The following is a 25787-nucleotide window of genomic DNA, read 5'->3' as shown; positions in this document are numbered from 1 at the left end:
AGCCTGGGTCCTACTTCTCCCCTGGCTTGGCACCTTTGTAGGTTTTTGGGGGATGGAGTTGCCCCAGGCCATGCAATGGGAGATTATCTTTCCTTTTCTGTGTATGCTAATCACTGCTTTTCATTCCTTTCTTACAACCTTCCAGTGTACTTAAAAACTTGTGTTGTGGTTGCCAAATCCTTAATTAAACAAATGAATTATTAGTTGAGTCGAACCAAACATTTGTGTAAGGATCTTATATGAAAAAAGACTAATTAAAAAATCTAATAATTAAGTATTTGCAAAATGCATCGCAGTGTGTTTATATATAGAATAGATGGTTTTAATTTCAATTTTATGCTTATATTTATTGATGATGCAACAGCCTTCTGGCATGTGTTAATATGGTGCAGAATAAAGCTGATGTGCAGGAAAATAAATAACACAATCAGATTGGCACGGTCTGTTTCCATATCACCAACATGATGAGCTACTTTGTTGTTTGAACGAAGCAAATGATGTTTGGATTCAGCTGATTTATTGACAGCTCTGTCAAACTGCCATGAGATGGAACAATAACGCAGGCAGTGAATATTTCAGGGGAGCACGGGGAGGAGAGCGGGCTGCGGGGGTTACCCCAGCGGTGTGCAGGAATGGGGAAGCCAGGGGGGATGAGCTGCTATTCATGGCTTTTCTTTCCTCAGGGAGAAGCTGTGTGTGGCGCGGCTGCAGCGGGAAGTTGCCCAGAGTAAGAGCGAAGGAGCCATGGTAAGCTGTGCCTGCTTTGCTCTTCTTGTCTTACTGCCTCAGGCACGTCTGCTCTGGCTGGAGGTGGTCACCAGAGCACCCAGGACACGACAAAGCGTTGGCAGGGATGTGTTCATAAATGTGAGGAAACTCAAGGCTTTGCTTCCTTGGAAGAACCATGGTAGAGAAAATCTGCTTCATTTTTCTGCTGATGGTCCTCACTGAATTAGAAGCAAGGCAAGCACAGAAAGGCAGTTCTAGATCAAAAAGCGGTGTATTTACTTGCCTGGTAAATCTTAGCCAACCACAGAAAAATGAAAGAACACAAGCTTTAAAACGCCCCCCGATCTGATAATTTTGTAAATCATGTAATGCTCCTTGTATCTTCATTTTTCATGTACCAATTCATGAGATTAGCCTTGTGAGCAGAAGATGAAATGGCAGATTTTTGGTTGACCGCAAACCTCAATTTATAGAGTGCCTTATCTCTTCAAAACAATTTTCTTTGGGAGCCAACATGTGCTGAGTATGCTTAATTACTTAACATCTGAGGAACTGTTCCCATTTGTTAAGGAGTTTAACTATCTTCAGTTAAAGTGTCCTAAACATCCATGGGATAAAGCAGACCTGTTCAAAAACCTTAAAACCAAAACTGTCCCCTTGAACATACGTGGACATGCCCCTGATGTGAGTGAGTTGCACAGTTGGCTGTGAAAGACTTTAGTGGTCCAAGTTTGTTTAATTTAGTGGAGAGCAGCTGTAGAAGGTCTCTGGGGAGGGGATGCTCTGTGAGCTGTGTGATGCAGGGTCCTTTGAATCCCACCTGCCTCCAATGAGCCATTTATAAACCCTTGGTGATTAATACTGTGAAGTGAGGTTTGGAGGGCCCTAAGTGACAGGTGGGAGAAGCCAGCTCTGAGATCATTGCTCTCACACAGCCCCAGATGTGCCCAGCTCAGCTCTGGGAGCCTCTGCCCTCTCCCATCCCTACACCGATGTTCTGCCCTTGGGTCTGCAGCCACAAGGAGACTTTGGGAAGGGGTTTAAGCAGTTGAGAAGACTGGCCCATGGGTAATGTGTGTGAATGGGTACAGAAGTCCTGGAGGAACTGAGGAACAAACTTTTATCAGGTAAAGTTGCAATGCAAGAGTCTGTGACTGAGATAAAACTCCCGCTGCCTCCAGGAGGAATTTTGCCTGAGGAAGAATGGCAAAGATCAGCCATTGGATTTGCAATTGCATTTTAGTTTTCAGTGTAAATAAATGTCAAAATCTGGGAAGAGCTGTTTACTCTATTTGAAATGTTTTCTTTATTTTTTTAAAAGCTAGCATTCCCTTGGAGGCATTGCAGTAACATAATATATTGAGTGTAAAATATACTTAGTGGGATGATCCAAGACTATATGAAATGAGCAATATTGATTAACCTCCCAGAGCTGGTAAGGCTTTTGGTATGTGCACCCACGTTGTGGTCTCCTCTCTTGCCTGCCAGACACTTCTTATGCCTTTCACTGAGGGTTTGTGGCTCACTTCTCTCTGCTAACCGGGGTGTAATTTTGTATAATTTGTTGAGAGGCCAAGTGTTGTAACCCATTAGGAGCTGACAGGTAGCTCTCCGGGGTGCAGTCTTCCCCCAAGGTAAATACTGGGTAGTTTTTCCCTCTTCCCTGAGGGGCAATATGCACAATTGTCCTGCAACTAGAGCCCAGTGTGCCTGTAGCGACGATTGCTTTGAAGCAGTTGATGTATGGAAAGTTCTTTGTGTCTCAGAGCTGGTGATTTTAATATGAAGCACGGCAGTCATTAATTAACATTAATGAACTAGCAGGGCTGTGAGCAGTGTGAGAGCAGCAAGGGTCCAGGGGCTGTTTGAACCCAGGGGAGGCCAGGGATTAAGAAAGTTGTGTAGCTTCGTTCGCAGGGCGTGTGGCGAGCAGCCGGGCACATCCTGGCTTTGGAGCAAATACTTCACAACGCTCACAGCGAAATTTCAGAGAGGGATTCTGAGCAAGCAGGCCTTTGGCAGGCCCAGGGCTCCCTCCTGAGCCATGCTGGCTGCCAGCAGCCTGCCTGCAGGGCGCCCAGCCCATGTGCTGCTCTTTGGTGTGATGGCCATCCCCCGGGGCCAGCAGGCTGGCAGGGCCACCAGCCAGCCACAGGGCGCCCGAGGGCCTGGCGGGGCTGTCACCGCCTGGGACTCGGGATCAAAGCAGCCTCCCTGCCAGTGACAGGCCAGGGCTTCATTTAATCACTAATTAGCTAATCGCCTTGACTCACTCCTGTTTGCTTTTTGCTGGTTGTGCTGGTTAGATTGGCATGAAGGTTTTCATGGAACCAGCTCCTGCATTTGGGAAGGGTGCAGGTGGCAGTGCATGCCACCTCCAGTGGCCCCTCCAGTGGCCCCTCCAGTGGCCCCTCCAGTGGCCCCTCCAGTGGCCCCTCCAGTGGCCCCTCCAGTGGCCCCTCCAGTGGCCCCTCCAGTGGCCCCTCCAGTGCCTCACTTGGTCTCATGGAGAGCGTTTCTGGCAGTGTGAAGCAAGGCAGGGAGCACAGGGAGCTGCCCTGCATCCTGGGAACCGTGCAGGGCACCACGCAGGCCTTGGGCAGGATGGCACCTCATGTGACACCCGCTACCATTTTCTGCTTCTTTAAAACAAATAATAGTTTTTGCTGTGATAGATGGGTAAGAGGTGACCACTTCATGTAAAACACGCTCATTGTAAGGGTGAGCAAAGTCAGAGAGCAGGGAATGTGTGCCCTGTCCCTGTGTGTGCTGGAAGGACCTGGTGCTGTGGGTTTTCCCTGCCCTTCCCACTGGGATTCACCAGAACCCAGGAACCACTGCAAGGTGGTTCATAAAACCAATGACTAATAAACACAAAGCATGTGCTATAGAAGCTACTTACACTGTGGTGTCTGTGCTGAAGAAATGGGTCTGTCATCTGTCAGCATGTTGAGTGATGATGAAATGGGTGGATATGAGAGGTTTTCCTGAGGCTGGAGATCAGGCAGTGTGTGGGACCCACAGTGCTCCCCAAAAGAACTGGGAGCACTGGGAACTTTTGAGATGTCCTGAGTTACAGTGTTCCTGACTGGTTTGTTACTGGAAGGTACTGCAGAAGATGAAGACACTTAATTTTAAGATAAATGTTTATCACCAAAACCATACGATTAATCTTGTGATATGTTTTTTCCATATGTTTGTATGGAAAATCTGATACCTCATATACTGGATTATGTGGATTTATGACTTACTTTAATTGTGAACTGAGTAATTCACACGGAATACCTGACAATTACTCAAGTTTCTTTATTTTATGAACCACCATCAGTAAATATTGATTGTTCACTATCCAAATGTGGAGTTACTGCCTATCCATCCCTTGAAAGTTCCAGCAGCACTGAGCCGGGATTGTTGTTTGGTTCTTCCTGTCACTCATGGTCTTTAATTTTATAGTGTGCACGTTCACAATTTTCTTAGTCATGTCTCTTCTGACTCATCAAGGATGACTCTTTGTAAAGGAAATGGAGATGATCAGTTCATCTGTGTACCCTTCTCACTGCTTGTGATGGGGACTGTGCAGGTGTCTGTAGTGACAGAGATCCCATTATTAAAATAAGCAGCTTTCAAAGCAAATCACGAGTTTATTTCAAAACATACTGAAGACAGAAAACCACATTAGTCATCAAAGTATTTTTTACATCTTTGAAGTGCATGAATTTGCACCTTTGGATACAAGATGTGATCAGGAAAAGTGTTCATTTTTATGAAATTTTCTTAACAGTGAACAGTGCCAGGTTAGGAAAAATACGAGAAAAGTGTTGCCACACTTTAACAGTAGAGTTCTTGTGGCAGAGTAAGTGTTGTTTTAGCAGAAACTACTTTAAAAGCCTAAAATGAACCAAAAGTTTTTACAATTACATTATGTTTGGTAACTTGGATAAGTTCAATAATTACCCAGAAAAAGTTTTTATTTGATACCTTTATGTGTGCTATATAGTTTTGTTGGTTTGTTCTTTCCACCCAAGTCCTTTAGCTCAACTCTGTTTTCCATTAGTTCAGTGGCCTGTAACCTACATAAAAGAAATTGTACCACTCTGGCAATTTAGCTGTGAAGGTTAAAGTGGGATGATATTGCCTTTTATATCTACATGGGTTTCACTCAGGGTGGGCCCTAGGCTCTGATTTGCCTGTGTCCTGCTGCGTCCTTAAGTGATGCAAAGTGATTATCATGGGCTCTTCCTGGTGCCCGTCTATTCCACACCTGCACCCTTTTGTTGAAAACACACCATGTTAAGTGAATGTGAGGTCCCCACTGAATAGGTTTCCACCCTCCAGTAATCCTTTTGCATTAGATTGATTTATGAATGTATCAGATTCTTTGTTAGCATGTAAACCACTAATTAATTTAAAGCTCTCTGTGGAAAAATTAAAGCCCTGGTTAAGGCTTTCAACAGGCTCAGATGGTGCTAATAATGGAAAAACAAGTTATATTAATGAGTTTTGATGCGATCAGCACAATTCTTGCTTTACAAACAGTTTTTACAGTAAAACAGTGGAGACTGCAAGTTTTTAAATAAAGACTGGAAGAAATAAAGAAGAAAAGGCGTAAAAAACTCGCAGCATCAGTAACATGTCCCATTATTGTAAGGAACTGAGTCACTTCTGCTTGTTACAACTTTTTTAAATGTAATGGGTTTAGATATATGTAACAGCCTCTTCAAAAACCACGGGAAGTGCAAACCACTCTTGTTTCCAGATTGAATCAGAAGTTGTAATCAGCTTTGAAAAGATCTGCCTCTTCTCATCAAGCACTGCCAAACTGGAGCTTTCACATGGAGATGGATGTGTTGAAGTGCAGAAAAGGTCTTGACTGAAACTGCATTAAGTCAGTTGAAAGTTTAACTGTTCTCAGCTTTCCTAAATTCCCAGGAGGCTTGTATGCAGTTTCAGTCTTCTGCTCTTTGCTCAAGTTCAGGCTTTTAGCATGGGTGCTAATTTTTGGTGAGAAGAAAGAGATCATACTCCAGTGTGATGATGCTTTGTTGCGCTGAACGAGATGAAGATAGAAAGCAATTTTTTTTTTTTTTTAACTGGAAGCAAAAAAAGCACAGTGAGAGAGGCAGCCTGTGATTGTAGGAAATTGTTCTTCCCCTGGGAGCTGCATTTATCTTTCCTGGTGCTCAGCTCTTCCAGGGCACTGACACAGGCCACCACCCCTGTGGTCAGCTCTGCAGCTGACCTTAACGCTGCCCCATTCATCAGCCAGCAGGGTCAGCGTGCCCAGCTCCCAACACCTGCACTGTGTACCAGCCTTTAGGGAGATGGGGAATGCTCAGGTTGCTCTGAGCCAGGGTTACAGCTGGCAGCACAATGTCCTGCCATGGGTGCAGAGGCGCTCGCTGTCACCGGCGTGATGAACCCCTGCCACCCCCCCGGACCTGGGGACAGCTGCTGCCACAGAAGCACCCGGGCCTTTTAGAAGTAGTAGCTATTCAGTAATAAAGTGTTAAAGATGAGATACGAAAGGCTAAATGTTCTTTCCCACCTTCTGGGTCCGTACATTCTATGAGAGCATCTATCCCTGCTTTTATTAGAAAGTAGCAGAGAAAGAGAGATAAAGTAGCTGGTTTGAAATGTCTCACTGAATATTAAATATCCTAAGCCAGAAAGAAGCAATCTGACCCTTCTGCTGCCCTCTCTGTGAAGCTGTCTATTTATGTATAGATAGCCCTGATGTCCAGCTCCTTATTCTGAGAAACTTCATCATGCAGCCCTCATGGAAACTCAGTGGCATTAGTAGCAGCTTTAGCATCAGTAATGATTATCGAAATTCTTTACAAGCCTGGTTTAATGCCCCTGGACCTCATTAATTTTTCATACTTCATTAGGCCAAACGTCCTCATTCACAACTTCGCAGTTTTATCTTCAGTGGCTTTTAAATAAAACTTTATGTCCTGCGTACCTTTTGCTGGGAACCTTGCTGGTTCCAGCAAATACAAAAATGGATATTCTGAAGTTCTGTATTTTTAAGCTTTTATGAATTTAGGTATTCTCCACGATTTAAGTTGGAAATTTAAGTTAACACTTCCAGCAGTCATTTTCTGAGGAGAGCGTGGTTGCCTCTGCTCCAGCCGCCCGCCCTTCGAGGCGTGGGTGGCCGTGGGGCGGTGAGCGAGTCGCGGAGCGCGGTTTATCCCGCGGTTTATCTTTATCCACGGGGCCGATGGTTATTCCCATGGATCTCCCGGGGACCGAGGATTATTCCCGCGGCTCTCCCGGGCGCTCCCCGCTCCGCCCTGCGCCAGGAGAGGGCGCTGCAGGCGCGGGAAAGGCGCCGCTGGAGTGCCCGGGCCGCGCTCGGAGCGCGCCGCTCCAAAGGCGCCACCCGCGCTTCAGCACCGGCACCGTATCCAGAGGAGCAGAAATGAGATTCTTCCCCTCAGCTGGAACTCACCGAAGTGGTGCCTCTCTCTTCAGCAAGTATTTAGTCAACGTAAAAAAAAAAAAAAAAAAAAAAGTCAAACAGAATTATGTAAAAATCACTGAACACGGAAACAAAACCCCACATCCAAATGCATTTATATAAGGTCTGGAAGTAAAACAGAGGCAATCTGTGGAAAGCATGTCGTGTTGGCTAAAGTGCCCTGCAGTAGAAATTGCCATTTCTAGATAACAAAGGCAGGGGATGTGCAGGCACTGAAAGGGCACGGCAGTCTCCCAGCACCCAGGGGTGTGCGCAGCATTGGAGCACACAGCGTGGAGAAAATCCTGCTTTGTGACTGGGAGCAGATGGAACCTGCTCTAGGCAATACCTCGCTGCCTAATGGGAGTGATGCGCCCATGCACTAATAACAGTGAATTGCACACATTTTCATATCAAAGGTTAAGCTCTGCGATCCTGAGCTCCTCCAGGCAATGGCAGGAGCTGACTCGAGTGAGCCACACTCTCACTGGATTAATATTTTTGAGAGGGTGACCTGAATAGGGCCACCAATCTGCACACTGAAAAGGCAGAACGATTCTGGTCTGGTTTTAGCTCATGCAAAAAACGAGATCTCAGGTAGGACTGAATTAGTCACAACTTCTAAGGATGAGGAAGAGGAAAGGTGAATGTGTGCACTGGGCCAACAGCTTCAATTTTATGCAAACTAGGAAGGTAAATTTAGACAGATTAATAGTAGTGAAATTGCTGTGGTATAGGTGGTGTTGCAGCTTTGTTCTTGAAGTACCTGGGGAAATTAGTGTGTTACAAGAAGTAAAAGAAGTTGCTAGATTTTTGTTGGGCTTGGTTTGTTTGGTTTATTTTTTGGTGGCCAGTAGTTAAACTATTACTGTAGAATTTATAATACCAGCAGTTGCTTCTGTAAAAGATGTGTTTCCATTATTAATTTGGGGAACAGAGAAGAATCCATTAATTTATCTTCTTAAGACTTCTTTTAATTTTTTTTTTTAATTAAAGGTTTTGATTTTTTCCCTGCATGGGGCAGAGAAAGTTACCAGTAAGGAGAGAAAGTTTCTGTGTAAGAAAGGACAAAATTTATATACCAAGACTTGCTCAGTTGTGCTGTTTCTATTATTTTCCCATTTATTTAATTTCTTGGGGCTTGTTCTGTGAAGTCAGTGCTGACCCTTGGAAGGAGTCAGCTCAAGCAGTGCTTTAAATTGCACGTGGGTGCACAAACTCCTCACTGCAACAAGTCTCTGTTCAGCATACAGCCCATGGAGCCCTGATCCCTAACTGCTCCACAGCACCAAGAGAGCAGGGAAAGGTTCTGCTGGCTTGTCACCTCCCTCTGGGCAGTGACACAACACAGGTACATAGAAAACAATCTGTTGAGGGTGAATAAAAGAGAGACAGCAGAAAGTGGGAAAAACTCATGGCACATTTCTGACCACTGAACACTTTGCAGGTAGACAGGAAAACTATTTACAGCTCATCTGAAAAAGATTTGGACTTTATATTTTGGACAATGTTCCTTGTTCCATTAACTCCCACGATCTTTTTGTTGTTTTTCTCTTGGCAGAGCATAATCACATCTCTCTGTAACTTCTCTCCAAGATTTAAAAGAAATATTAAAATGTAGTAAGGAAGTAATGGTTTCCTGTACTAAACATATTTAGCTTTGTACAAATTCATATAGTCTGGGCAACTGTGATTCTTCCTGTCCTTTCCCTCCCAACTCCAGTTCTCATAAACTTTAATTCACTTTTTGCTTTGTCAGGAATTTGCTTTTACATACTTTCTGTTTGTTTTGGCTCCGTGTCCATTGCATTGTGATAAGGCATCTTTTGATATTCCACGGGATCTTTCATAATGAAGATCTCATGACACAGTTTTCCAAGTCTGGAGCTGGTGATCAGACTCGCTTGCATGTCCTGCAAGAGGAGACTGTCTAGACTGTGGGAATGACTGTGATGTTTGGATTGTGTTATTTCCATAACGCTTGCCATGATGCACTCTGTAGTTAGTCTGGAAATTAATGAAAGTGCCAGGCCTGGTACAGGGCCTTACCTGGCTGTGAAGTGGCTTTTCTTCCTTCTCCAAACTACATGGAAAAGTTGTGCCTTCTGTGCAGTGCCTTGCTGTGTGACTGTAAATAATCAGGTGCTTAAAACCCCTCTTCACTCCATTCATTAATGGCCATGTTCTTTAACTTTGGTGTCCTACAGGCCTGTAATTACCTTTGCCACCTAAATCCTTTATAATCTTGGAAAAGATTTAATTTCTGATCTAAATAGCTAATTTGTAAAACAAGGTTTGTTCTGACTCTTCTGCTGTTTGTCTGTTTGTCTGTGTAGGTGGTGTGGGGAAGAGGCAGGGTCTTCCCAAAAGTGCTGATTGATGCTGGATCCTGGAGTGCTGGTGCCATGAACAGTCCCAGCCCAGGGCCTTGGAGTGAATAGTGAGGGGGGATTTGGCTCAGTGTGTGTGTTCACACAGCTCTCATTGTGTAATTACATCTTTATGATGCACTTTTGTGATTGGCATCCGTGGTGACATTGCTTATTTAGAAATACTTTCTGAGTGTTGGGGAAAAATCATTATCTCTTGGGAATATCCTGTTCCTGGTGGTAAGTATTAAAAAGTGCCCTGTGGCAGTGGCTGGCACAGTTTTCCATTAAAGAAACTTTTTCCATGGATGTCTGTAGAGGAGCAGGTCAGAATTTCCAGGTGCTTGTCGGAAATTTTGAGTTTTGAACTACTTCCTGATGTCATTCATAATTAACCACCTCAAAAGGGAAAACCTGTGATGCAGGAGATATTGTCAGAAAATACACGCACTAAGTGAGAAGTTGAAAAATTAATTTCATACTAAAACTGGGCTTTGAGAGTTGCCAGCTCTCACAGTCTAAAGGCAGGTTTCCAGTGCTTGTATCTTCCATCAGTGGCTGAGGGAAACCTGTTCACAAGGAGGTGGGAGGAGATAAGTGGAAGTCAAGGTGTGAAGACTGCATGTGATCTGACACACATCAGAAGGAAGAGCTTGAGAAGGAACGTGAGCAGGTGAGCAGAAATACTCTTGTGAACTGCAAGAAACAAGAATATCAGCTCTGGAAATGTGTTTAATGTGTAAAGGGAGACAGGAAGGAGAATATTTTCTTGGTTTTGCTCTCTCCATGTAGTTACTGGCTTACAGCTCGATTTCTGGGCAGGAGCAGGACCAGCAGTACTCTGGGGCATTGGTGCCCATAAACCCACAGCAGCTGAGCTGAGCTAAACTCCTGTACACCTGATTCCCAGGAGCCCAGCTCTGCTTGCATGCTCATTTGCAGTGTGGCTGGTTCTTAGCCCCATTTAGACAAGTTTGTTCTTAATTCTCCTGTGTTGAATTTGATGTCAAACTTGGTGGCTTGAGCGAGTGGCAGGAGTTGTTTGTTTTAGTAATGTATTGCAGGAGTCCCCAGAAGCACTGGGCAAGAGCAAATTTCCTCTTCTGCAAATGTGCAGCAGAATTTATTTCTTGCTAAAACTTAAAGACTATATAGCTACAAAGAGTTTGCTAACCCACTCTTCATACCCCTTGTGCCCAGTGGGCTGTACCCACACTGGCATGGCTGGGATTCAGGAAGCCTCTAAAGCCTCACTGAGCTGCCCTGGTTCAGGGCAAAGGGGTCACTCTCCTGCTTTTAAAGTTTCTGCCCCAGTGAAAGACAAGGGAGGTACGTGTGGAAATGATCTGAAAATTTAGTGTGCTGGCCGAAACGTACTAAAAAATTCAGAATGACTCTCCTGACTCCTGTTTTAGTGCTCTACATGGTAGAAAATGTTCATGGAATGTCCTGAGTTTTAATTATGTGATTATGTGTTTTATTGTCCAGGAGCAGAACGTCTGCTCAGTCTAATAGCTGCTGATTTTTTTCAACTAAGTGCTGAAGGTGGAAGTGGTAGAAAAGGGTAGAGCTGTGCCTCTTGGTTCTAGTAGTTAGTATTTTCTGTAGAAAAGGAAACATAATGACTTTTTCTCTTCAGGAATATCAAGCTAACACTTAAAATTGTCAACACTCATTATTAAGTTGAAAAAAGCCAGATTTGTTTTTATGTCTTAAATGAGATATGTATGTGATTATGGGCAATTAATAGACGAGGATAAACTAGGGTTAAATCCAAAGAACAGGTATATCCTTCATAAAAAAGATGAATGTGGTAATGAAGACCAGAGAAGTAAGTCTCAGGGTTTTTATATCTGTTTCTGACCTTCAGCTGTACAAGTGTATCCAGGCTACTTGGTCTAGTAAGAAAGGGGCCTAAAGGTGTAGAGCCTCTAAAGGCTGGCACTTAGAGTTGAACTGAAATTGGTCTCTGGAAACACAAACAGAAATTCAAATGGACCTGTTACTGAAAAGTGATAATGCAAAATCATATCAGGTGGAGACAAAATTTTTTAGTTATTTTGTTTTGACCAGCAAATGAATTAATAACTGCATGAAAAAATGGTTATTTTATTTTTTCATGTTCTGCCAGGTAGCAGACTTTCAAACTCAGGCTGGCCCCTGGAAGTTGAGTCAGTTCTTGTGAGTGTGTGTGTTGTCAGCATTAATGAAGATTTTGTAGTGGCAGCTCTGTTAAAAATACCAAAGAGGATGTGCCAGCTAACAGAAAAACCACAGCATTTCCCTACTGCCTATGGCAGTGCCTGCAGTGCTAGAGGGGTAAATATGGAAAACAGATACATTTGTCAGAAAGCTAAAGCAACAGGACTCTGGAATCCATAAAAGGAACAGCTGAGTAAATAAGGCACCTTTTTTTGCAGTCACTTACCAACCATAAATGGACTGTACAACTGGACACAGAAAAACTGTAATAAGATGTGACATGTTCATGAGGAATGCTGTAAAGAGCCTGAGGAAAAGAAATGCTGTATGGAAGGGTAGCTGCAAAGTAGTGATGCCAAAGGTGTTGAATGTGTCAGCTGAGAAAGGCAAATAGAAGAGTGTGTGTGAAAATGAAAATACTGGAATATCCCAGGTCTGTGGGGGTCTGATGGCACTGCAGACTGTTCTGAGCCACATCTCGTGACTGGCATGGTCAAGTTCTACTTCTCTCAGCCTCATAAATTTTCTTTAACTCCTTGACATCCTATTTACTAGAAGGAAATACAAACACATTAATGAGAAGTACAGAAATTGAAGAAGCCCTAACACTCCTCGATATTAGGGCAAGAAACCACATACTTTCCTAGCCTGTGAGTAAATCCCAGAGCTCCCTGAGCACCAGAGTTCCACTGACCAATCCCTTCAAGCCAAATAAAACTCTCAGAAGTGTGCTTTTTCCTGGTGCTCATCCTGAGTTTATCCTGCTGCCTTAACTCCTATCTCACTGACACAGATCCAAGCAGGAAACGCTTGATTGAGCCCCGTGCCCGTTTGTTCTGTGAGCATTGAGTCCTTTAGAAAAGAAAGCATTTATATCATCTGCAGGCCGTGTTGGTCAGTGACAGAGGAGGCACACGGGCCCTGCAGATAAGCAGGAGGCATTGAGGATGTGCTGTGTCCCTGCTGGGGGTTGCTGTCCCTGGCTGGGATTGTGCTGCTGCTCCATCTTCTGCTCCGCTGCACCACCCTCCAGGTTACCTCAAAGCCCAGCTGGGGGCTCAGTTAAGCCTTGCCTTGTTCCTGAGCTGAGCCCCAGGCAGTTCTCTGCTCACTGGGGAGGCTGGTGAACTCCAGCTGCCCACCAGGAAGGACCAGCCTGGGGCGGTGACCTTGGCCACCAGCACAGCTGGATCCAGAGGGAACCTGGTGGCTGAGCCCTCGTGTTACTCGTGCTCTGTTCCCCTGCACTGCACACTTCAGAGAGTGCAGCAGCAAATTCTGCATTGCTTCTTGTGGATTCCACAGTTTAAAATCCATACAAGTGTAGCACGAGTGACACATCACCTTTCACTGACTTTTTTACCTGACCCTTCTCTTCTGCCCTTTCACAAATTGTGTTTTATTTCTGCTGGGCACTATTCCACTGTAACAATTTCTTTTAAGTGGACTTTTTTTCTTTTAAGAAATCAAAGTCCACATGACTATGAATTCATAGTCTTCCATTCACTTCTCTCCCCCCCCCTCTGTCTGGCCTTCATAGCCATTTGCAAGTATGTAAAAAATACTGTTCTGTGGTAATGTTTACATAGTGCCTTATCAATAAAATACTATTACCTGGTTAAAAGGAATTTAAATAAATCTTCTGAGCCTGAGCTGACCACTGTTTGCCACAGTTCATGGACTTATCTTCTATAGACATTCTAAACAATGAAGACAGGACCTGGAACATGCCTGACTTTCTAAAAACACTTCAGTAAATCTTTCTTAGCTGTGGGATACCCTGGTTTTCAGAGCTCAAGAATTCTCTTCACTCCTTCCTGCTGAAGTCTATGTCTTGGCTGGAATTTCATCCAAACTGACAGCAAATACCTATTACTTAGGTACAGAAGAAACCAATGCCACATCAAAAATCAAATGTAATCTCAGCAAGTGCAAGTGTGGAAATTACACTAAACCACGTGGCCTAAGGCTCCTCTCGTGCACCTACACAGAGCACAGTTGTTGCTGTAGGTCACAAAAAGTCCAAAGAACTTGGAATGTACTTGAGAGAGCTTCACATAAATTGCTGCAAGACTTCTGATCCAAGAGGGAGTTTCTGCTTGCCAGATATAGACAATATCCCATGAGCTCAGGCATATTCTGGAATCTGGTCCCTTCCTCGATCATTTATTTCTTATCTTTGGTTTATTTATTTCTTATCTTAGTGTGTGGGGAGTTTGTTGCATGGCCTGTTTGTTCAAATAAATCCACCAGAAAGTGGCTGAGAGGCTTTGCAGTGTGCCATCAGGAGAACATTCAGCTCTGAACTCTCAGAGTCTGTGAAGTATTTATGCATGTAAACACAGGCTGTACCTGTGCTATTGCTGATGTTTTGGTGCCAGTTTTATTTATTCACAGATACAGTTTTGCTCTTATGAAAAACTCAAGCTCCCAAACCTCAGTTCTGTTTCTGTGAGCTGGAGCTTTTGTTTTGCCAGACAACATTTTCCCTCCTGTTTTCTGCATTGCTGCATTAATATCCCTTCAGGAAATGTTCAAGAATTGCAGATCTGGTACAAAATTGTAGGAGAATCAAACAACTGACACTTTGCTGGCACAGGTGGGTTGGCTCTTGTGAGTTGTTCTCTGCACACACTCTTTGTGCTGTTTTATGGTTCAAACACCATCACTGTAAAATTTCTGGACTCAGACAAATGAGAAACACAGAGACTGGGGATTTTTGCTTGTTTGCAACTGAATTAGGCAAATCTTTTTGTGAGCAATTTACCTTGGTTATAAAACTTTGTTTCTAATAAGAAGATATTCTATATACCTGGTATGAAATCCAAACAAACAGCTTTATGCCTAGTTGGAAATCTTAATGTAATGCAAGTTACCTTACCAAAAAAAGCATGTAGTAAAGGACTTGAAATGATAATTACCCATTGTAATCTATGATGTTTCAGGGAATTTTTTGTTCCTTGTATTACTTAGCAATCCCACTGTTTCTAATTTTGGTATTGACAGAGTTTTTTACTTCACACTTTTGAATACTAGGTATTCATATGGATTATACCTATCTTAATAGAGTTAGCAAGTTTTTATTTGAACTTGAAAAACATTTCATTATGTTTAATTTAGAGAAATGAGATTTCTTTAATTGCTGTCTGTAGAAGCTATTAGAAGCTCAATTACGTTTGCGGATTCATTTTTTAAAGTGTTATCATTTAAAGATTACTAATTAAAAAAAAAAAATCATGACCTGACTATGTGGGACATTCAGATTCACTAACAGTAATTCTCTCTACACCCCTCCAACTACAAGAAAATAACGTTTAAAATGGAGAAATTAATTGTGCTAAAAACTGAAGCAAGTCTTCAAAATTGGCCTATCAATTGGGAATTTGAATAAATAGCAACAGTTTTATTAGGGAGACAAGATTTTCAAAAAATGTATTACTTGCCTACGTTTGACATTGCAAATATGACTCAGAGATGAGCTTTAAGGAGCTGAGGGAATGGTGGTACTGGGGCGGGATGTCCCAGCTGTGTGAATGTTCCACATGTGCTTGCCCTGCTGGCAGGGCTCTGTGTCTGCAGCTCTGTCTCCAGGACTGGAACAGCTCCACAAAGTTCACTTCAGTCTGGTAACTTCTAGAAGACTATGAGGGGGATTTTTTACTATTTAATTTCTTTTCCCAGGATGCCTCTGATTTTTTTGTGGTTGTTTCACAGAACTGAAGAGCTGCTGGGCAGCCAGAGCTCCCTTTTGGGGCACTGGTGGCTCCCCACAGCTCCAGGAGGGGATGGGCACACAGTGGTTCTCACCATCCAGTTCTGAGCCAAAAGGTTTTATGGGTTATTTACATTTTTTTCCCTTGTAAAATAAATGTTATCACAACTCCAGCTATATATACAGTACTGCTGGTGTAATAGCCTGCCTAATTCAGATTAATTGTAGGCTTGCAATGATAAAGGAGCTTCAGCACAGCAGTTATTCTGTCGCACAGATGCAATTAAAACCATATCAGTGCAGTATAAATAATGCTAAATTAAGTTGCTGTCCTTCCACATGGTGGCAATTTTGAGCTAGTGCACAATGAAAGCTAGCATCTTATTTTGTTCAGAAGGAGTCACTACACCAAGAAACAGTTTCTAATTTCCTTGAATGGCTCTGGAGCAGCATTATCACCCAACAATATGAAGTGTGTAAATTACTGTCACCAAAATATCACTAATAATAATAATAGTAATAATGAGCATTTCCTGTTTTGTTATTAGTCTTAGAGGCAAGAAAAGCTTGAGGTTTACATCTGAAAATCATGGGATATCCGTGCTAGTCTGAGATGAAGCCAAAGAGACAGATGTGCTTACATAGTGTTTCATAGTGGAAAATGAATTATTTGCGTCAAATTATTTAATTTTACCTGGTTTAAAGGCATTTTTAGAAAATCCTAAAAGAAATCATTTAGTATCAGTTAGATTTTCCCCTGTGTTTTGGGGAAGCCTGTCGTTTTGGGAGCAGAATGCTGTTCTCAAGAACCATCATTTTTTTCTTACTGCTATGAAAAAGCTAGAAGATACCAGCCTAAAATTAGGATACTGCTTTTTGTACTATTTATGTCTTACTGTTGCAAAACTGTAGCAGGAATAAATTTAAGGAAAATGGTTACATCATAAAATAATGGGGGAAAAAAGTAGAGGCTTAATATAAACCAAGGAAATTTCTTCCTTAGCCTCTGTAGTACAAGTCTGTCAGGTGAAAGGTGAAATGAAAAAATTTGTTTTGATTGCAAAGCAGCCACACAACCTCAGCATTAACTTTGTTACTTTGAAGAGATGTGGAAGTAAAGCTACCTCTCCCTCTATGAACCCTCCAGGTGTTTATGTTATTGCTGTTTTTACTTCAGTGCTTCCCTGTGCTTTAAATACACCTGTACCTTCATCCCTGGCAAGGCTTTGGGTGTTTCAGTGTATTTGTCAGTATTCCCAGTGGAGCTGGAAAAGGTAACGGGGGACAAAGGCACTGCCACTGTTGGAATGCCCTGCTTTCAATAAATAGCTGGTTAATTTAATAAGTCTTCCTTCAGTAAAATGATTCCACTGTAAGCAGCCTGTAAAAATTGTAATAAGCACAATAAGCAGTGCACTTCTTTTCTCCCCATTCTTTGGGGGAATGTTTTTACATGCTGAGAAAGTCCACTACAAGGAATGGTGCAATGTTCTGCAAAGTTGTTTGTCAGTGCCTGGGTTTATTTTTGCAGAGCAGTATTGATTACAGAATGAGAAACATTTGGTTTAACAGGGATCGATGAGTAGCAAACAAAGGACACTGAAGTTTGACTCATTTTAATTTGAACAAAAATACAGTACCCAGTGCAATTCGTGATGAAATAAAAAATGATATATGCTCTCTAGTTTTTAATCACATTTCTTTCCTGTCATTTGTGGGTGAAATAGGTTCAGATAGAGGACTGTAATATCCTGTGTGCTGGATGTGGGAGCAGGTTGCACATGAGGAGTTTGAGGGGAGAGCACTGGGCTTTGCAGGAGGGGAACAAGCAGCTCCAGCTGCCTGTGGAGAGAGGTAAAAATCTCACCAAAGAGATTCCACCCACCTTCGGTGTTAGAGAGATGAGGGTGAGCCACCTTGGACTCCTTGAGCTGTTTGATTTGCAAGGCCCAAACACAAGCTCTCACAAAATACCTGTAACACAGAGAACATCTGTACTTCCCTTTCCCCAGCTGCTGCTGGGGCTCAGGTGTATTTTGTGGCACTTGAACAAATACCATTTAATCACCATGCATTTTGTTGGGAGAATTAAATATTCATTGCATCAGAAAGAATGAGTTACTTTGTTAAACCAACTGGGAGACTAAGTTGCAAATTCCAGTTTCTATTTCAATTAATATTTCATAATTAATTACTGAAAAATGGAACTGCTTCCCCATCCCTCTCTCATCTCTTGTCCCAGGCTGTTCTGTGGCTCCTGCCTGCAGCAGTCTTTCAAAAGGGCTTACAAGGGTGATAAAATAGTGGGTTTGAGTACTTTGAATGTATATATTTATTCATAATAGTATTGGGCATTGACTTGCTAGAAAAGCTAATTTTAATATGCTTCCTAGTGGCTGCTATTTGTTTGCTTCATTCAGCTTTCATTGTTGTCTACTCTGTGGCTACATTCTCTCTGGCTCTTGGCATGTGTTGTAAACCAGGCTATGAGTCTGTTAAATTGTGACTTCTATGGCAAGGTATCAGAGGAACAGCATCAGAAAGTGCATTAAAAATAAATACGTGAAAACTCAGATTAGGTTTGCAATGACTTAATGGTACTTCAAACTCTAAACCAAAAAAATATTTTAATCTTTTCTTCCTATCGTTTAAATTCATTGCAAAGTATCTGCTTGAGATCAATATTAATTACACAGAAATTGTGACCCTCTTTAGCAAATGCTTTAAAGTAGTTGTTAAAAATTTAATGTGAAGGTTATTAGCCTGATTTTGGGCAACATTAAGCCTGTGCTAAATATTCTCATGTAGACTTTTTTTGACAAAATATTGGTCCCAAGTTTGCATAATTAGCAGCCCCATAGTAAAACCCTTTCTTACGATGCACAGGGGAAGCAAAGAACAAATTCAGGACTAGAGGATTCTTATATCTACTTAATCAGTAGCTCTTTTTCCTGCTTATAATATAACCTTAATGATGAGAGATTGCATGTGTGCCCCTCTTAGGACATTTTTGATGTTTGAACTAATCAGCCAGGTTATAGCTCACTGTTCTGAAGAGCCACTTTTCAAAAGGCCCAAGGATAAGCGAAACAGAAGGAGGAGGGAGCAGCTCCTAATGGAAATGTAGGGCCGTCCCTGATGGATAGAAATGCCCTGTGCAGCCTGTGTGGGGTGTGTGTACCCCACACCCCTGATTCTTCACTTGCACTCATCTTTAGCTTTAAATCTTGACACGCAGCCACGTTTTTCTTTAACATATAGATAAAATTATTGATTATGATGGCATGATTTTTTAATGCGAAAGGTAAATTAACAAGTTAAAAAAGAAAATGCTCTGATGTGGTAGGCTGACCTCAGCAGGACCTGAGGGACAAAAAATTACAAAGAAGTTTGTACACCAAGATAAATACAGGGAGATGGAGAGTTTTGGAATGAGAAATCTGCTTGAGTTACTGAAATGCTTGACCCTCATGGGGAGAAATCACTGAGTACTTCTTTGAGAAGTATTTTCATGAAATTGGTCCTGCCATTCTGATGAGTCATTGGATGATTCCACCAGCAGTAACAGGTAAAAGAGGTAAAACTCAGGTCCCTGACTTGGAAGGTTTCAGTGTCATCCACATCTAGATTTAAAGTTAACTATGAAATAGCCCTGAAATGAAAAGGAGATGAGACATCAGCATCTCCATGCCAACCCTTGCCGTGCCACACATTCCCTCTGTGTGCTGGTGTCAGGCTGCTCAGAAGCAAAGGGTCTCTTGTGCATCCCTCACCCCAGAGCACCACGAGCTGCTGTGTGCCTTGCAGGCTGCCTCCTGCCCCATCCACACACACATTCCTCACCCAACACACCAGACACTGGCACTTGGGTAGAACGGGAAAGAACCGGGTGCTGACGTTTGTGACACATCCCAGGGTAGTTAAGGGAGACACAAATGGTTGAGCTCCTCTTGGGAGACACTTGTGTGGCTGCACGGGGTTAGTCCTTAGACCATGAGCACAGCTAGTAACTCTGAGAATAAATGGTGTCTCTTGCTCTCTCCGTGGAGTGCTGAGAACAAATCACATTTTTCTGTCAAACACATGCGTTACTCCCAACCTCGTTATAAATAGTTTTCATGCGTTTTGTTTTGATCGTGAGTAGCTCAGGTTGGATTCCTTCCTTAACTTTTAGAGGATGACTTAACGTGTGGTACATGTCCCTGCCTGGATGAGGAATGAAACATTTTGACACGAACATTTCTGCAGCTACACAAAAAGGAGCTTGCTGAAGTGCAGGCACTGGCTCAGGAGCGTAATGAGCAGCCCCTGAAACTTTGTTCCGTGTTAAAATATTCCAGTACTTGCACGGAAGTATCGGGAGAGTTTGCTGACACTGTCTTTCACTCTAGTTTGTTCACATGAATTTTTTGCCTGTTTGGAAAGTTATCAGGGATTTAACTGGGTGATGTGATGAAAGTCAGGCTCTCTGGGGAGGCTGAAAAGGGGAAGCAAGAATCGAGTAAAGGTTATGCTTCTAAGAAGGGAAGGGTACAGCTGTGCTGCAGAAGGCAAGGAGAGGAAGCAGGGAAAAAGAGTTTGAGCAGAACTCGTGGAGAGAAGAATCTGCAATTAAAGAGGAATTGGCAAGTGGGAATACATAATTTCATTGGAAGAGGCAATGATTTTTCTAGTGTTAAAATGAACTGAAGCATTTCACATGATACTTCTTTTAGTCAACCTTTTCTTCACATAGCATGCAAATTCTATTACTTTCTGTTAAGCTTGTGTTCACTATAAAACCTTTAAGGAGTTCTGTTTATTTTTTCTCACACACCTTTTTTTTGCGCAGAAATAAAGTGGGGTTAGCACAGAGGAGCTTTTAAAGTGCATTATGTCAGCACAAAATTCCTGCAAAGTTCAGGGACATGTTTTCTTCTTCCAGGAGACAAAAAAAATCTAAAAAAATCGCTGTTTAATCCTGGCCTTTCTGTATGTTAGGCTCACTTCTCTCTTCTGACACTTCATTATGGATTTTCTGGGTTTGAATAAGAATCTAGTTCTCTTTTCTGGTGGATAAGGTCACTACTGCTGGGAGCTACTTTCTGTGTGTAGTATAGTTGAGAGTTTTTTGTCCTGCAGACTAAAAACTTCCCAAGTGTGGGTGGTCTCTTACACCTTTTTCTCCCCACTTCACAGAATTTATTGTCTGTGATCTGGCTGAAAGCAGATCTGCTTTCTGCCTGCAAGAAATGGCAGAAGTGCTGCAAGGTTGCCAATAAATTCTTGTGAGGAGTGCTGGCAGTGAGGGCTGATGGTGTTGTTGCTGTGCAGCTTTCCTGTGGGCAAGTCTTGGCCCCGTTCATACAGGAGGGTTTTGGTAGCTGGGAAGAGAACCCAGAAGTTCAGGGCCATAGGTCAGTGCTGTTGTTTCTGTTCTTGTAGCCTTGTGACTGGTTTGTTGTTCATCCCTAAACCTAAAGGAGAAGGAGTTTTGTACAGCTCTTGTAATTAATAATGTGTTGTAATTCTTGCCCGTGAGATGGCTGAATTGGAACTGGACATTTAGCTCATTCCAGAAGTTCCTAATGTTTAGGGATTTCATTCCTCAAATGTTACTGTTCTTGTAATGCACATATGTTGCTCGTTTAGGAGTACTTTTCTTAAGGTAATTCCTACCTTCTTTCTTCTTAAGGAAAAAGTCCCCATGTGGGTATCCCCATCTTTTTGTGTAGGATGATAACATAGCCTTCCCCATGTGAATAGGAGTAAATGGCAGCAACAAGATTCTCTGACCTATCAGCAAGAGGTGAATGAAACCTAGAAATGGCTTGCCCAGCTCTTGGGCCTGCAGGGAGAAGTTTGGGGTTGTGAATCCGTGCTGTGTGTGCAGTTCTCCACCAGAAGGGGTGGGTTTGTGAAGAGCAGGAGCGTGGCTGTGCCTGCAGGTACAGCACAGCCCTGCAGGACAGGCAGTGGAGCTGTGAGCAACCTGCAGAAACCTTGGCAGTGAAATGGAGAACAGGAGACTCATCTGCTTTTTAGAGTGTCCCTCTTTGTCTGTCCAACCCATGGAGATTTGGCTTTGTACATAATGTAGGAAGATCTATGTGAGGACCAGAGCGTGGTCAGCATAGCAGACATGCAGAGGTAGCTGCTGTATCAGAGTAAGATCATTGTGGCTCTTGTGATGCTGAATAAGCCATGAAGGCTGAATTTCTGGTTTATAGTCCATTGTTGTGGATAAGCTTTACTGTGTCAGGTAGCTCAGGCACAGCCTTGGGTCCGCTTGGCCGCTCAGGTGTTTCCTCCAAGATGCCTTCTCAGTTCCTGTAGGAACAGCTTCATATTTGGTTTTAAGCCCAATTTCTGTAGACACCAGTATCTTCTGAAAGCTTTTCTTAAGTCCCAGGTGGTAGTTATATATTTCTTTTATGTCATTTTCCTTGTTACCCACTCACTTGGGAGATTGTAGATGTCCCTTTAGCAGCAGTGAAACTTCCTACAAGAGGAGATGCAGACAGCATTCAGCAAGAGCTCCTGGAGCAGGATCATTTTGAAGTTGGCATTGATGGGATCTAAGCTGGAGCAATACTGAGTGCTGTGAACATTCTTCCCATGTCATTAGCCTGAGTTATCCTCTGTGAGCAGTTGCTGTCTGTCTTCTGCCTGGTGCTGAGCTCTCTGCTCTTCCTCCTGCAGCAGAAACTGAGGATTACTCAGCACCTGGCAGGACAGGGCTGTGTAACACTAAGGGCAGTGATCAGATAATTTAGTTAGAACAATGTATTTATTTGCCAGTAATTTGTTTCTTGTTCTTGTTCGGTTTTCCATTTTGCAGATATTACATATGGCCAACCAGACAGAACCCCTCTGTTCTCTGAGTAATTCCTCCTATTTTTTCACAAGCATATAGATATTTCATTTAAACCTTTGCAGCCTCCCTTTGTGGCATCTACTTATTTATCACTGTCTTTAAGATCCGTTTTCCACTTGGCAATGTTCATATTTTTGGTCCCCTGGTTACTGCTATTGTAAATTATTATCCAGTAAGATTTATAGCTGTGAGATTTGTACAAATAGCCTGTCTTGCCCATTTAATGGCTTATGTCTAAGACACCTTTGTTATTTACTAATGAAACTGTACAGATAATTTTTATATACATTTTTGCAGGTATGTCATGAAAATTTAGGTCAGACATGGAATTACATCAGGCTGTGTGACAGGCTGCAAATCTCCCTGCACCATAGGCACAAAGCAGATGGGTGGGGAACCCACTGTGGCTTTACAATGACTGAACCCATTCCTAGACATGGGAACCCCATCCCTGACACAGAGTGCTGCAGTGCCACATAAAATCCTTGGGGGTTTTATTGATGTTATCTCATTGAAATTCAACAGGATAAAATTTAATTTCATTTCATTTCCATTTAGCAGGGTCACATGGAAAAGGCTGTAAATACATATTTTAGATTGCAATAACATTTTTAATAACTTTTAGTTTAATTTTTCTGCTCCTCTTTAATTGTGTTTAGCCACTATTGAAAGAGGATTTTAAAATCTTTAGGTACCCTTTATATGATGCTCTTTCTTTTCTTAAAAATAAAAGGTTAGGCCATGACATATGTAGATTTATACAGGTAGTGCTGTATGTTGTAGGTTGGGATTTTGGGTCCTATGTTTTAAGAATTAGCAAACCCCATATCTTGCTTGTCTTTGAGAGCTGTTAGTAATATTAGTGACACTTTTATTGCTCTCATATTCATATTGGTTTGTTTTGTACTCAGTTTTTAAAACACAGCCATTATCATAGTCCTTCACTGAGTAAGTTCAAATAAACTCTGTTCTACTGATAGGGATCCTCTCAGCCAAAACAAGAAAACCAGTGGCTGCAGAATTGGGTTCTTTTCCTCCTTGTGAGGTTGAAACATTCAGGGGTGGGTGACAAGTTGACCTCTTGATTTGTTTCATGCTCCCCATGTCTGCATTCAAGCAAGATGGGCCACAGATCTCAAATAGAATTTTTATATTTATTTTGAATGGAGGTGAAGGAAGAGCCCTTCGAGGGAGAGGGTGGGTGTTTGTTTTTTAGTGTGCTGACATCCATGAGTGAGCTGAGGAAGGGTAGCTCGGTGTGATGGGATATTCTGAAAAAGTTCTTCTCTCTGTAACATATCTGCACAAAAATGATGGGACTGGATTAGTAGGTTAGTTATATTGATTTTTTAATGGTTTTTCCCAAATTAAATATCTTTTTTTTTTCCTAAAAGTGTAGTTTGTGTGTAAAATTAATAAATAAATTTTTATGGCATTGCAGCGTGAGAAGCTGATACATGAGTTGGAGGAAGAAAGACATTTGAGACTTGAGAGTGAAAAAAGATTACGGGAGGTGACCCTGGAGTCGGAGAGGAGCAGAGCTCAGATGCGGGGGCTGCAGGAACAGTTTTCCAGGTATGTAACACGAATAAACTGCATCCAAAAATGGGAAAAACGTATTTGGTGCAGCAACATTGTCCAGACCTGTTGATAGCTTGAATGGATCTGCTCTAAGGCAAAACCTGCTCTCCCTCTGAAATTCTGTGAACACCACAGGCTCTTGGCTAAAGGATTGCTGGAATACTTCAAAGCTTTATGCCATTGTTTTATGGGATGGTGAAAATCTTCATTTCTAGGGATTTTGCTTCTGCTAGAATTCCCAATAATTTTCTAAGTTTAGGTCTCCACTTCTAAAGAAGTGCACATGGCACTGATAAGTCAGTATGTGGCTGTTTGTGTCTTATAAACAAGAATGGGTTTGATCAGTGTCAATAAAGAGAGGAGGAAAAAGCGAAGCCTTTTGGCAGCTTTGGGCAAGCTCATCCTGCTTGGACCTGCTTCAAATCTCTTCCTGCATTGCCTGGGCCAGAGCTTTGGGCTAGAGCAGAGCTCCATTTACAAGAGAACCAGCTTAGAACAGGGATTAACACAGCCCATTCATATGATAATCGTAAGGATTTGAGTTATCTATTGTTTTCATGGTGCATGATGAGATCTTGTACATTAGACAGATTTTTTCATTGTTTTCCTCATGAACAGAAACAAAACAATCCTAAAAATCAAAAGAGACAATGGAATTTCATGTGTATTTTCCATCAAGACTGAATATTAACTCCTTCCCTAGGATCAGTGAATTGTTAAAAGCTTGAGTTCAGTTTAATAAAGTGAAAAGAACCTGGAGAGTTATTTTTTTCGTTCGTTATGTTTCTTGGGGTTTTTAGGGTATTTTGCTTTGGGCATTTTTTGTATTTCTTTTCTTATTTCCTCAATGTTTGCCATGCTGCTCCTCTGATTTGAATCTGGATTTCTAGGCAACATTGCAAAAACCATTGATAGCAATAATAAAATTTGTTCTCCTCTTTTATTTTGTGTTTGGAGTAATTAGCATTAATTCTCTGCAAAATTAAAAAAAACCTATTTGAAAAACCATGAAGTGTTCAGTTAATTCTGAAATTCTCTGTTAAAAATGGTAAGCACATTTCTTTTTTAGTTTTCTGTTGTTTCTCTTCATTGACCCTTGGTTTCAATTTTACTTATTCTGATGAGTCCCTGGAGTAATCTACACAAAATAAATCCACCTCATGTGTAATCCTGGTTAGAATATTTTGCTCTACTGTATATTAATCTTTATTTAAGGGAGAATTTCCTGAGGTCCTGATTTTAGAACAGTATTATTGCTGCAGTAGCTAGAAACCTGTGAAATTAATCTGAAGGTGATGGAGCCGTGGTTAAGAAAAGAAGGGTGAGGGGGAGCCAGTCTCCAGAGTGATGCTCCCAGTACCTTCATAAAATTTTAACTGATGCATATTCAGATCTTTCCAGGAGAGCTCTTCATTATTCCTGTGGAACTGCAGTAGTCTGATTCATTTCTACCATGTTTCTGAAAAGAAAAACTGTTTTATTAGTCAGGATCCCTGAAGTCCACTATCTTCAAATTAATCCATTCTTTTTCTTCCACTGCTGTTTGTAGTCGAGCGCGCTCAGGTCTATCGAGAGGCAGAGGGACGCGAGTTCTTTGAATTAAAGTTGTTTGTCTCTTTATGTCTGTCCCTCTGATTTAGATAAAGGTGATGGCCCTCTAAATCAGCATTATGTTCTTTTTAAGGCTGTCTGCACATTGGCTAAACTGTTTGAAGGCAAACTTAAATATCATTTTTCATTAACAGCGACTTGGTTAGCCCTGTTATTCCTGTGAGGAAAACTGCTGCTGGCCCCATCAGGCTGTGGTTTTATTTTAGTGTAGGCCAGGTGCTAGGAAGAGAATGTGTCACTTAAATATTTTGTTTTATTTTAGAA

The 25787-nt window shown here is 42.1% G+C and overlaps 1 protein-coding gene across 1 annotated transcript in view; it reads left to right on the top strand.

Annotated features, from left to right (window-relative positions):
* Positions 1-688: 688 nt before the first annotated feature.
* The window catches only part of NCKAP5 (NCK associated protein 5), a 195031-nt gene continuing 169932 nt past the window's right edge, over positions 689-25787 (top strand). Inside the window, exons 1-2 of the mRNA XM_063400949.1 lie at positions 689-747; positions 23773-23906. Of these exons, the coding sequence (XP_063257019.1) occupies positions 745-747; positions 23773-23906 (137 nt within the window). The 5' untranslated portion in view covers positions 689-744. The remainder of the gene's footprint in view (positions 748-23772; positions 23907-25787) is intronic.

This window comes from Prinia subflava, chromosome 6, assembly GCF_021018805.1.
Source record: "Prinia subflava isolate CZ2003 ecotype Zambia chromosome 6, Cam_Psub_1.2, whole genome shotgun sequence".
NCBI lineage: Eukaryota > Metazoa > Chordata > Aves > Passeriformes > Cisticolidae > Prinia > Prinia subflava.
The sequence above is the reverse complement of the archived record's forward strand: the minus strand, read 5'-3'. Positions and strand labels throughout refer to the sequence as shown.